At 37.0% G+C, this 13602-nt stretch overlaps 1 protein-coding gene across 2 annotated transcripts in view; it reads left to right on the forward strand.

Annotated features, from left to right (window-relative positions):
- Positions 1–13602, forward strand: part of Kcnt2 (potassium sodium-activated channel subfamily T member 2) — a 383380-nt gene that overhangs the window by 146210 nt on the left and 223568 nt on the right. For both annotated transcript variants that reach the window (XM_060364407.1, XM_060364409.1), the window contains exon 8: positions 3704–3798. In XM_060364407.1, coding sequence (XP_060220390.1) covers positions 3704–3798 — 95 coding nt within the window. The remainder of the gene's footprint in view (positions 1–3703; positions 3799–13602) is intronic.

Below are 13602 nucleotides of genomic sequence, written 5' to 3' on the forward strand. Positions count from 1 at the left end.
TAAAAGTAAATTAACTTAACAGGGGAAATGTGAAGTCCTGAAGCATTGTGTTCAACACCGGAGGCTTGTGTTGTAATTGGCTTAGTTTAAATAATCCTGGTATTAGTGATTATACTCAGTAGCACATGTAGTCTCTCTCCTCTCTCTTGAGCTGGTCATTGTAAGCCTACAGGTTTTCTTAGCTGACATCCTAGGGTCAGGCCATCTCTTAATCCTGCTTTCTTCACTGCAATGTAGATGTCACCTTTACAGCTTCATGCAGTGGCCTCTCATGGCTTCCTTGCAAGGACTCCATTCCTGCCATGCATTTCCTGGCCTCAGTGGCTTTTTAAAAATGGGGTATGAGATTATGTGACCCTTAAATTTTGCATCTTTCATGCTTTCAAAACCAGTACTACTTGATGAGGTTGCCAGTTTTTGCCTCCTCCAAGCTGGGAAAGCAGCTGCTTTGTGTGTTGACCCTGGGGGAGGGCCCTTTGTTGCTCTTTATGGTGCTCATCTGTTTAGCAATTGCAGCTGCCTTTCAGCAGCTTACCCTCAACTTTAAGTTCATTTCTTTCACAATCAAATGGCACATGAGGAAAAAATACATCTTCTGCTCTAGTTGTTGCTCTTTCCCAGTGAAACCTGTGCAAGAGCAGTCAATAGTAACAGTGTCACAGTCTGTATATTGTCCTGTCTTGAACTCTTTTGTGCTAAACATACTGATCTATTAATTTAAAAATCAGCCTCATTAAAGTTATCAGGGCATAGACAACATGCTTCTAGATATGCTTTCACCAATGGCTTTCAGCCCTGTTCCTTGTAGAGTTCTTGTTCCCCTCCGAAGTCCTGTGAGCTGAGCCTCTGTTTTTCCACACCGCCTCCTCCCCCCCCCACAAAAAAAAAAACCATTAAGTTCTGCTTAAAACATTTAAAAAATTCTCTATCCCAGAATTCAGTGGTCTCTCCATTATATTTGTAAACTAGTACAAAGGCATGATATTTACATTTTCTGTTTTATCACAAACCAACTTCTGAGTACTCATTTGATCTTTCTGTTTTGTTGTTACTGTGACCAAACACCCAATAAAAAATAGATCAATGAAGACAGGGTTTATTTGGCTTACAGTTCCAGATGCTATCCCATATTGGTGGGGACTGCTTGGCAAGACAAGCTATGACTGGTCACGTTGGTTTTGGAGGCGGAAAGGAGGGAATGAGCAGGAAATGGGTTCTGAGCTCCAAGTCTCAAGGTCAGCAGTGTTTGATTTCTTCAGCAATGATACCTATTCTAAGGATTCCGCCCTGAGCTGGACAGATGGACCAGTGGGTGAGGGCAACTTCACAGGCTTGACAACTCAAGCTCTATCCACAGGTTTGAAGGAAAGACCGAACTCCTGAGAGCTCTCCTAAGACTTACTCAAGGGCCATGACATGATACCCGCATGCACTCACAGAAGAGCCATAGCATTTATGTGCGCGCACACATGCACACATACACCCTTAACACACACAAGATAAATTTTAATTGCAAGAAAAAGTTACCACAACTTTTGAAATCAGTGTACTAGCTAGAGACCGAATGTTGAAACACATGCTTCTCCACAGCAGACCTACTGAATACTGGGTACTTTAGTGAGCATTTGAGTTTATGTCTCTGTTAATGTCATCATCTTTAAAAAAAGCAAAAGTAATTTAGTTTCAAGCTCTCTGTGATAAGATGTGCATGGTGTTGTATCCCATGTGTGTGAGATTTGCTAATATTGATTGTATTTCACGAAAAATTGCACTTGTTAGTATTAGCACTCGTTTTTTCATTAAATGACCTTTATGCAGACATTACGTCAGAAGCTTTGTCGAAAGAATTAGCAGAATAACATTTGAGCATTTACATCAGATGAGTGCTTCTAAATACTTATGGGAAGTAAGCCCACAGATCTCAGGGAAGCATATGGCCAGTGGCAGAAAACAGTGTGCGAGCATGGCCTGCTGACAGCTCCTGCTGTCTTCCTGACCCAAAGAATAACCATTTGACTAAATAAATTGCTAATGAAAAAAATGCATCCAGAATCAAATAAATCTTTCTGAATTACTATGTAATTAGCTGTTGGAAAAAATAACCTCTTGAAGACAGGGATGATTAGACAGTATTAGAGAAAAATAGACTGTTTGCAATTAGCTGAGGACTTATACGCCTGTCGAGTTCTGTACTTTGCTCTGTTGGCTCTCACAGGATGCAGTTTTCTGTTGAATTTCGGGTCACTGGCCCCTCTGCCCTAAGATTCTAAAGAACGAGAGATGAAATCCTGGCCAGTAAACAGAGTTATTTGTTTTCATAACAGTCTTGGCTTAATGAACTATAGGAAAACATAAGAATGAACTGGGATCATTTTATTAGGGACATTCATTTCCTCATTGCTTCCCTGATTATAAGAAGGATAAAAGTGAATTCTTAAAAATTTGAGATTAATAGAAAGTTTTGAAAAATATTAAAAGTTGTATCTTATGAATTTAATATTTTTGGTTATTTCCATGCTTTAATTATTTGTGGCATGCACACAGATCATATGTGAAATTATCCAAATCATTTTTTTCTTCTTTTATTTAATTCTTTATTAATTACACCTTATACACTTTGTATCCCACTTGTGGTTCCCTCCCTCTTCCCATCCCAATCCCTCCCCCAAGTCAATTTTTTATTTGAAATTATCACATGCTGGCAAGTAGTGGATAAATTGCTTTGTTATTAAATATGCTATTTTAACATTTACTCAATATTATTAAGACTATTATCTAGGCTCATTGTTTTGAACTATTTTCATATGCATACTTTTATTTTAATAATTATGAATACCTATTATTTTATATGGCAAATAAAATTTTACAATAAACATAGCATATATAACTATTAGTGTCCATCTCGGGATTTTTAAGTGATTAAAGTCTGGAATTTTTTTCAGTAACTACTTACTTTATGAATGCATAAAATAGAAATGTCATGCTTTGGGATTTTGATATCTATTACCAGATTGTCTTCCAAAAGCTTATATTGTCTGAGGAGTATGGCATGTGTCTGTTCAACATATACACTGTAATTCATATTTATTTTAAGATTAACACCATTGAAATCAACCCTAATATTTCTTAACGGAAAAATGTTTTGTTCTTAACCTATGTTATAGGCTGCTCTAGTTCATGTAATTGTTCATTAGTGAATTTTAATTATAGTTCCAGTTACATTTAACTGCTCCCTTTATTTATATTTTTTTTTCTGAAATTCTGACTTTGTTTTTTTCCCCTGAGAAATATTACCATTGGAAGAGATTATTAGTTTTTTTGTTTGTTTTTTTTTTTTGGCTTTGTCTTTGAGATGGCTTTTGTTCTAAAGCTCTATTTGAACTCACAGTCTTCCTTTCTTAGGCTCCTGTGTACCACGGGCACAGACTGTACTGTCATACATGGCTTGGCGATTAATTGCTATAAGTATTTTGTTTTCTGCTATACAAGTGAGCTAAAATTTAGCGCTTTATTGGTCTTTCCATATTCTATCTTTGTAATATGAATTTTATCATAAGTTATATCTAGATCCATGTAAATGAACGTTTACCACCAAATTCATTTAAATATACATATTATGCATACCATGGATACTTGGTATTTAATTTCATGTATATTTAGTATTGACCGGAATTTATAATATCTTTCTTCTGTATTATTCTAGAATGACCTTCATAGAGCCATTCAGCGTACACAGTCTGCAATGTTTAATCAAGTTTTGATTTTGATATCTACATTACTATGCCTTATCTTCACTTGGTAAGACCATATATGGCACCCTTCTTATTATTTTGTTTTATTTCATTTTTTTATTGGAAATTGTTTTATAAATCAATGTCATCAATATTTGGCTGTAATAAAGATATATTCACCACTATAATGCATAAAAAGTCACTTACAAAATGAAGTGAAATCTTTCTTTAGTCCTACAGACAAAATAAAAAAAACATGTTTTCTATGACATTGGGATTTCCTGCAGCTATGATATTTTCTCAAATGCTCTCAACAGCCAAGTCACAAGTATTTGGCCTGCATGCCATGGTTGTCAAACACACATTTTTCTTTCAAATCAATGACATAAAGACAGGCTCATCTCCGTATGTTCTTCAGGGCCGAAGCATCTGAGGATACTGTGATGCCTCTCTCTCACCCCACCTCTGTGTCTGCAGTGTGTTAGACTGGGACCTGGTGGAATGCAGTAGCAGGCTTCTCTGCACTTTCATTCATTACTACCTAAAGTGATTTTCTCTTTTGGAAGCATTACTTAAAATTACCAAAAATTCCAATGTGAAATAGTATGTTATGTGTTTGGTTTCATGCATATCTTTTACAAGAGAAAAAAATAGAGTCAGAAAATGAGTGGAATAGTGCTTGCTTTACAGAAGTTAGAGATGGTTCTGCTTGTACTTATCTATAACCTCTTTGGCTTATTAAGAATGAGAAAAAGCTAATTTGGATGCAGGAATAATCAATCTACACATACACTGTTACATCTGTTAGATACAAACATAATTACATGAATATATATACGTGTATACATATACATATGTGAGCTGTTTTGTAATAATATTCATGGTTAATACTACATTTAAATACGTCTATTTTATAGATTTGTGCTTTAAAGATATAATATATTTAATATTGAAATGTAGAATGTGTGCGTGTTTTTAACCTTTTACAAAGAACATTTGTAAAACTTTAAATACATAAATAAAAAACTAAGAGAAATGCATAAAGTAATTCTCTCAAACAGTGCTGAAAACTCTATTAAATTAAATGATTTCTCTTCCAATGTCGCTAAACATTCTTAACTGAAACATAATCACATTATTTCAATAGCAATTTTTTTACTTCGAGGAATTTACAAAATTAAAATCTCTATGTATGAATACTTATTTTTATGATGTTGAACAATTACTGAACAATAAAATTAATAGTTTCTAGTATAATATAAAACAAATTTAGTAAATATATATTTGTGTCTAGGGATTGTAGCTCAGTTGTACTGTAGTTGTGACTGCTTTATGAAGATAAAAGTAAAAATATAGTTTTGGGCTACATAGAAGTATGTCTACTGTTAATGAATATCTTGTCATGTTATAATCTTTTCAAATTATATTTCAAGGTAATTACTGCTTTTGTTACCGAATTTACTAAACTGTAACGGAAGTATGTTTGGGGCCGGGGGATGGCTCGGTGATTAGGAAGACTGCTGTACGGGCACATGCTCCCCACCAGCCTGGCAGCTTAGCACCATTAGTAATGTTAGTGCCATGGAGGCACCTTCTTCTGGCCTTCAGGGACGCTATGCACACACGGTCTACAGACACACATACAGCAAACAATCACACACATGATTTATTTAAATTGTGTGTATGTGAATATCTATTACATTTTGTATTATAAAACACAACTTTAAAGCATTAAATTTACTACAGCCTTTATAATTTGAACCTAGAAGATTCAGGAACTTCTATTTAGATGCAACAGATTGTTCTTTTTTTAAAAAAGTATTTATTTGTTTATTCACTTTCCGCACAATTATTTCACAATCCTCGTTTAGAAAGACAGATGGGATGTGCATTGAACGTATGACAGGAGTCTACTGAGTGCATCTGAAAGACGCTAACTAGCAGTGTTTTCAAAGCAAAGACTCATGACCAAACCTTTGGCAGAGTACAGGGAATCATAAGAAAGAAGGGAAGTTAGTCTGATGGGGAAAGGATAGGAGCTCCACAAGGACCAAATATATCTGGGCACAGGGTCTTTTCTGAGACTGACATTCAACCAAGGACCATGTATGGATATAACCTAGAACCTCCACTCAGATGTAGCCTATGGTAGCTCAGTAACCAATTGGTTTCCCAAAGTGAGGGGAACAAGGACTATTTCTAACAGGAACTCAATGACTGGCTCTTTGGCCTCCCCACCCCCGAAGGGAGGAGCAGTCCTGTTAGGCCACAGAGGAGGGCTTTGCAGCCAGTCCTGAAGATACCTGATAAAACAGGATCAGATGAATGGGGAGGAGGTCCCCCCATCAGTGGACTTGGAAAGGGGCAGGGTGGAGATGAGGGAGGGAGGGAGGGACTGGGAGGGAATGAGGGATTGGGACATGGCTGGGATACAGAGTTAATAAAATGTAACTGATTAAAAAAATAATAATAAAAAAATAATTAAAAAAACAAAAAAAGTATTTATTTGTTTATTCACTTTGTATCCCCTTTGTTGACCCCTTGCAGATCCCTCCCGTGTTTCCTCCCAGTCCAACCCACCCTCCCTCTTCTCCCCCATGCCCTTTCCCTAGTCCCTGATAAGGGAGGACCTCCTCTCCTTCTATCTGACCTAAGCCTATCAGGTCCATGAAGGCTGGCTGCATCATCTTCTTAATGAAACTTGTGATCCTAAAATTACCTGTTTTAGAAAGCAGCTATCTCTCTCTAAAATACATGTAGGCATCACGGTTATTAACATTACAAAGCTCTATTATTAAGCATCTGTCTATGAGGGACACATGCTCAGTGCCTAACTGAAATAAGCATTAAGCTGCTGACCCATTATTTCCAGAAAATGTGCTGAAGTGCTTTTCCCATCATTGTAATAGACTTGGACTCATCCGTCACATGCTGGCTCCCTACCCCTCTTCATCAGTAATGCTCCCTTCTGAGACAGCTGGCCATTACAATTCATCCTGCATCTTGGTAACAAAGCAGTTGTAAACTGGTACATCCGGGAATCAACTACATGACTTTAGCTCAATTATCAATATATTCCAACCAGTAATGAGTATTATAATTAATAATGCATTTGTCATTCCTAATTTTACACATATGTATTTATTTTTGCAAGTACTTTACCCCAAACGTTATTTTTGAACTCATATGCATATTTACACATTTCTTATTTCATAGACATGAAAGCCAAGGATCTACACAAATGAATATTTTTTTCTGGTTGGAGTCCAATATGAAAAATTCAATGTAGTTTCCGTCTTACATCAGTCGGAAAAATCCATTTATTTTTAAGTGTGATCTAGCTTTAACTATTGTTTACATGATTAGTTAAAGATCATTTGGCCTTTTCTTGTACACATATTGATTCTTGTTTTAGTGATCATCTCTGTTGGTTTGGTTGTTAAATAAATACCCGGGAAGTGAACTGGCCTCAGAGCCCTTGTACCTTTGTGCAAGGGTATGTTACAACAGGATCCAGAGCCTGGCTGCCATCAGTACATATGCTCACTTTTTGTTTCATTTTTTTCCCTTTACATCACAATTATTTCATAAAGTACATTTGCCTGTAAAATTGTCTATCCACTGCCAGGATTATGTTGTGCTAGAACAATATAGAAAAGTTTGCATCAGTTAAATGTGATGTATGTAGCAGTATAGATTTCAGGCACCTAGTTTTCCAGGTTAGGAAAGTTCACATGTGTATATGATAATATTGCAACAAATTATTTTAACTGTAAATCATAGCTTCTAAATGAAAATATGATTCAAATAGAGTAGTTTTGAAGTGTGATGCAAGTGAATTATTACTTTTGAACAAGCAAATACTAAAAATAATAATTAACATGCTAAGTTTTTAACTTATTTCCAAATTTTTCTGGGTACTAACAGAGTAGTAACACTTTTAATATTTTATGATTTATTGGTAAAGCCCTGTTACATCATAAATTTTAGCTGAACAAACAAATTGAAATACATCATAATTCAAGAATTTACCTAAAGAACTGTGTTATCCTGTATTAAATGTTTCTTGATTTACTCTGTGCTAAGTCTTCTGGAAGAAGTTACTTTTACGTAACTTGTGGGAGTCTATAGTCCCAACTGTCCAGGCCAGAAGCTTTGCTTCTGAGAAAGAGAGGCAAGTGAGTAGTAAAACTTACATGGCTTCCAAGTCATCCCTAAGTATTTCTCACCTCATAAAAATGAGCTTCCGGCTAAATCACATTTGCCTGTTACTTTTGTCCCCACATAACTTTGGAATTTCAATCTTGAGAGTATTCCAGTTTTCTGAAGTTGTGGAAACAAAACGATGTAACAAAATTACTGCATCTTTTTTTTAAGTGCGTGCGTGTTGCATACACACACACACACACAAGCATGCGCCAAAAAAAGGTTAAATACTAGAAATATGGCCATTTTCACCCTATATTCTTCCTATAATTATTCTTTAGAAAGTCCCTTTTCGTTCCTTCTGCCCTAAAGCTTGAGTCCCTCTTAAACCTCTACTTGTCTTGCTAGCTTGAAATACAGCAAAAGCACGCGTGTGATTGGGAGGTGATGTGAAGCACTGGGGTTAGCTCTGAAGGGTTGGTAAGCAGCAGTGTTTTGGCTTCTTTCTTTCTTTCTTTCTTTCTTTCTTTCTTTCTTTCTTTCTTTCTTTCTTTCTCCTTCTTTCCTTTTTTTATTTTTTAAAAATTTTATTCACCTTATATCCTTGTAGCCCCTTCCTGCTTCCCCTTTCAGTCCCACCCTTTCTCCCTTCCCTCTCCTTCCTTCCCTTTTCCTCAGAAAAGATTATCTCCCTTTCCCATCCACCTCAGCTCATCAAGTTGCATCAGGACTGATCTTGTCCTCTTCCCCTGTGGCCTGTCAAGACAGTCTGTCCAGGAGGACGTGATCAAAAAGCTGGCAAATGCAGTCACCACTTCCCTTACTAGAGGGACTCAATTGAACCCTAAGCTGCCCATCTGCTACATCTTTGCAGGGGGCCTAGTTCCAGTTCATGCATGGTCCTTGGTTGATGCTTCAGTCTCAGCAAACCCATCTGGGTACTGGTTAGTTGGCTCTATTGTTTTTCTTGTGAAGCTCCTGTCATTTTCTGGTTCTTTTTTCTTTCCTTCCATTATTCCCCAAGACTTCCTATACACCACGTTGACCAAGGTTTGGTGTGAGTCTCAGCATCTGTTTTGAGGCACTGCAGGGTTGAACCACTCGATGGACAACCTTGACAGGCTCCTGTCTGCAGGCGTAGCAGAGTGTCCTTCATAGTGTCAGGGCTTGGCACTGACCCATAGGGTAGCTCTTTGGTTGGGCCAGGTGTAGCTCGGGCATTCCCTCTATCTGCTCTATCTTTATCTCTGCACATCTGGTTTATTATCTCTAGATTTGGAAGTCATGTGTGGTGTAACTAACTAAACTTCTGCATAAACAGTGTCAAAGATAGGGAGAGATTTCTTTCAGCAATGGAAACAGGCTTTTTTATATTTTAAAAAATATCCCAATAAAAATGTAAAATCCTAACGTCTCAAATTATTTTCTGTTCCATGGGAATATTAGGTGTTAGCGGAAACTCTGCAGGAAATGAAAAATGATTACTTGAAACCATTTAATTGGCATTCGCTCAACAAATACCAAAGTGCAATTTGTGGGCTGATTTGAATGCTAATGCCTGAATTACAGGCACGGAATCAAAGTGCTAGATGCTTTCAGTGCAGAATGCCAGTGCTTAATTAAGTTTTCCAGTAACTATGCACAGCGTTGGGATTCACAGGGAGTGCATGGATATTTAAGGTAATTTAATTCTGCCATGTGACTCTTTTTTTCCCCCCGAAATCATTTGTTGTACAAATTGACATTTTTACTAGGTGGTGAAAAGTTTACAATCTTGATACATCCTTTCATTCAATTTAATGTTTTCCTTATGTACCATTCCAAAACTTAAAATGCTTGCATTATTAAACACACAGTTAGCATTTAGAAGAAGTATGCTTTTAAAATCATAGATTAAGGACCTTGTAGTGAATGTGCTTTTGTTATTGTGGATAAGGCTTATACCAAATCAAACCAGTTGTGGTTTTCCAGGTTTTTTTTTTAACTGAGAGGTTTTGTTCTTCGAATTGTGCATTGCCGAATATATTTTGTATAAGTGTGTGCTAAAGTAAATACTAATGTTTTGTATAGAAGCAAGCTTCATAGCAGATTTCCAACTAAATTAAGTATTAGCCATTATATTCTACTGAATTGTCTTAAATTTGATACGCATTTTATCTTAAAAATCTATTTTACCTAAGAGAGAAGCATTTAAAAATGAATGTGCAGTTCAGTTAAATTCTCTAAATGTTTGTATTATTGCTGTATGAATGTTTCAGTCTCCATTTTGTTTTCTAATCTTGCTTTTCAATGGTTAGGCCAGATTTGTCTTAAATACAGATTCAGGATGAGATGGGGATGGTGTGATGTGTCACTTCAAGCTTTGTTTACTCCTATTATTCCTTGACTTATGAGAATTGCCTTGAATGGCAAGTGCCAGGGCCAGAATCTTGATTCTAGTCCAAATCATCACTAAGACCGTTGGTTTGTCATTGCTATGAACAGAACCTTTTGAGATCAATACATGCCTGGGTGCTGTCTCACCTATAAGCTGAGATAGCAAGTCTAAGCTCTTCTGGATCAGGACAGGCTGTTCAAAGTTATGACAACTGCTGGCTAAAAATAGTGTAACAGCCAATATATGTGTGCGTCTTGGTTCACACTGTTCTCTTTTCTCATGGATTAAGTGCCATGTTATTCTTAATAGGAGAGGGACCACAAAAAGGAGCTTTCTTCATTAGCTCTAAGATGGTGCTGGTTTACAGTACAATGGCAAAAGCATAAATGTGGAGTTATACACTTGTTGGCTTATATTGTATTTTTCCTTTAGTTAATCCAGTGTCAATCATCATATCATTTAGATGCTTTGCTTTAGTTTGAGATTTGTATTGTTTGATTAAGAGTCCTGCCACAATTATATCACTCTTGGATGAATTATTAATACAGCAGTGGTAAGTCATAGAGAACACTTGTAAAAATAATGATGTATTATTATTGTTATTATTATTATTAATATTAATATTTGTTAGTTTGAGAACATTGCTTTTCAGTACAAGCTGGTGTGATTATGAGGTATGGAATTTTATTAGCTTTATTAGTAGTTATCCAGAAGAAAGTATGAAATAAATGTATGTTGAACTGCTATTGAATTCAGAGGTTAGAAATAAAATTTATTTTGTTTGAAAAATAGTTTGCATTTTTATTCAGCCATATGTTGGTAATTTAATTATCTCTTTAAAACTGGTTTTAGAAATCTAATATTTCAATCACTACTTGTGTCTTTACACAAAGATATCTACACAGTGATATATAGAAACACTTTTCTATACAGTGTTTCTCATAAGTGTCTGTAAGGATTTCTGTTAAAAATTAGCTATCTGTACAATAATCATTATATTATGACTTTAAGAATGTTATAATATTGGGGAAAGTCTTGTAGCAGAAGAAACATTATTGTAGCAATATTAAGAAAATGATGCTGGTAAAATTTAATTTCACTTAATAATTTCAATCTATGTTTAAAAGATAGCAGAGGGACAGAAGAATCAAATAAAAGCTCCTTGTGTGGCCTTCAGGAAATATTTTTCTTCTTTTTTATTAAATTTATTTATTCACTTTACATCCTGATCACAGCCCTTTTCTCCTCTTTTCCCTGTCTCCCCCTCCTACTCTCTTTTCCCTTTACATGCTCACTTTCTCCTCAGAAAAGGGGAAGCTCTCCATACCAACTCAGCCCAGCACATCTAGTCCTGTCAGGACTAAGCACAACCTCTTCTACTGAGGCCAGACAAGGCAGCCCAGCTAAGGGAAAGTGACCCAAAAGCAGGCAACAGAGTCCATGTCAAAGAGAGTCCCCACTCCTCTGGCTAGGGAGCCCACATAAAGGCCAAGCAGCCCATCTTTCACATATGTGTCCTGGGCCTAGGTCAAGTCCATGCATGGTCCTTGGTTGGTGCTTCAGTCTTTGTAAGGTCCCATGGGTTTATGATAGTTGACTCTGTTGGACATCTTGTGGAGTTCTTGTTCCCTCTGGGTCCTCATTTCCCTCCATTCTTCCACATGATTCCATTAGCTCAGATTAATGCTTGGCTGCAAGTCTCAGTATATGTTTTGATCCACTGCTGGGTGGAGTCTCTCAGAAGACAGTTATGCTAGGCTTCTATCTGCAAACTTAACAAAATACCATTAATAGTGTCATGGGTTGGCTCTCTCCCATGGCGTGAATCTCAGGCTGGGCCAATCATTGCTTAGTCATTTCATCAATCTCTCTCCATCTTTATCCCTGAACATCTTTGGTAGGGTAAATTTTGGGATGGGTTTGTGGGTAGATTGGTGTTACTCTTCCTACACTGTGAGTCCTGACTGGCTAGGAGGTGGCCACTTCAACCTCCATGTCCCTGCTGGTAGGCTTCTCAGCTAGAGTCACCTCCATATCCTCCCAGGAGCCTTCTCTGCCACAGAGATGTCCCCCCTCCATTTCCCTTCTCTCTTCCAGTCCTCTTGCCTCTCATACCCCTGCTCTTCCCACATCTGATCCCTATTCTTGTTTCTCTCCCTACACCTTCTTCTACTCACTTCCTTCTCTTCATCCACTTCTGCTGTCTATTCTATTTTCCCCTCTGAGTGATATTCCAGCACCCTCCCTTGGACTCTCTTTGTTACTAAGTTTCTTTGGGTTTGTGGGTTGTAGAATGGTTATCCTGTGCTATATGGCTAATATCCTCTTATAAGTGAATACATACCATGGTGTCTTTCTGTGTCTGGGTGACCTCACTTAAGATAATGTTTTGTAGTTCTACCCATTTGCCTGCAAATTTCATGGCTTCCTTGTTTTTAATAGCTGAGTAATATTTAATTGTGTAAATGTACCACTATTTTTTTCAGTCCATTCTTTGATTGAGAGACATCTGAACTGTTTCCAGTTTGTGGCTATTATGAACAGAGTCACTATGAACATAGTTGAGCAAAGGTCCTTGTGTGGTAGAACATGTTTTGGGTATGTGCCCAGGAGTGGGATAGCTGGGTATTGAAGTAGAATTATTCCCAATTATCTGAGAAAACACCAGATTAACTTACAAAATGGTTGTACAAGTTTGCACTCCCACCAGCAGTGGAGGAGTGTGTCCCTTCTCCGCATGCTCACCAGCATGTGCACTCACCTGAGTTTTCGAAAATAGCCATTCTGAGCAGGGTAAGATGGAATCTCAGAGTCGTTTTGATTTCCATTTCCTAACTTCAGAAAATATTAAGGACACCTTAATATCTATGAAGGATGACAAAATCTGATATTAATTAAGAAGCATGCATTTTGGTGACCAACAATAAAAGGCTTATTCAGAAACAGCTTATTCAGAAAAAGCTGACAATTGTAGCAGAAAAGAGACAATGTTTCAGATACAAATATATGCTTCATATTATATGCCATACATAAAATGATGAGACCAGAACCAATGTTTAAAAATGCAACAAAATATAAATCTATCAATTAAAGCAATAGTGGTGATGAATAGCGGTCATGAATCATATCTGTTCCGAGAAAGTGGCCTGCTCAAAATAAACCACATTAACACTAAACAAAATGAAATGTAAAGAAGACTGGGGAAAGAGATTTCTGAGCATATTCTTCACCTCCACTACCGGTGACAACTTGTAGGTTTCATGCTTCCTTACACAACCAAAAAATGACACTGGGGATGACGAGGTCATTGTCTGCTGGTCAGTAGGTAGAAGAACACGAGACGTATAC

The sequence above is a fragment of the Meriones unguiculatus genome, chromosome 11, assembly GCF_030254825.1.
Source record: "Meriones unguiculatus strain TT.TT164.6M chromosome 11, Bangor_MerUng_6.1, whole genome shotgun sequence".
Lineage (NCBI taxonomy): Eukaryota > Metazoa > Chordata > Mammalia > Rodentia > Muridae > Meriones > Meriones unguiculatus.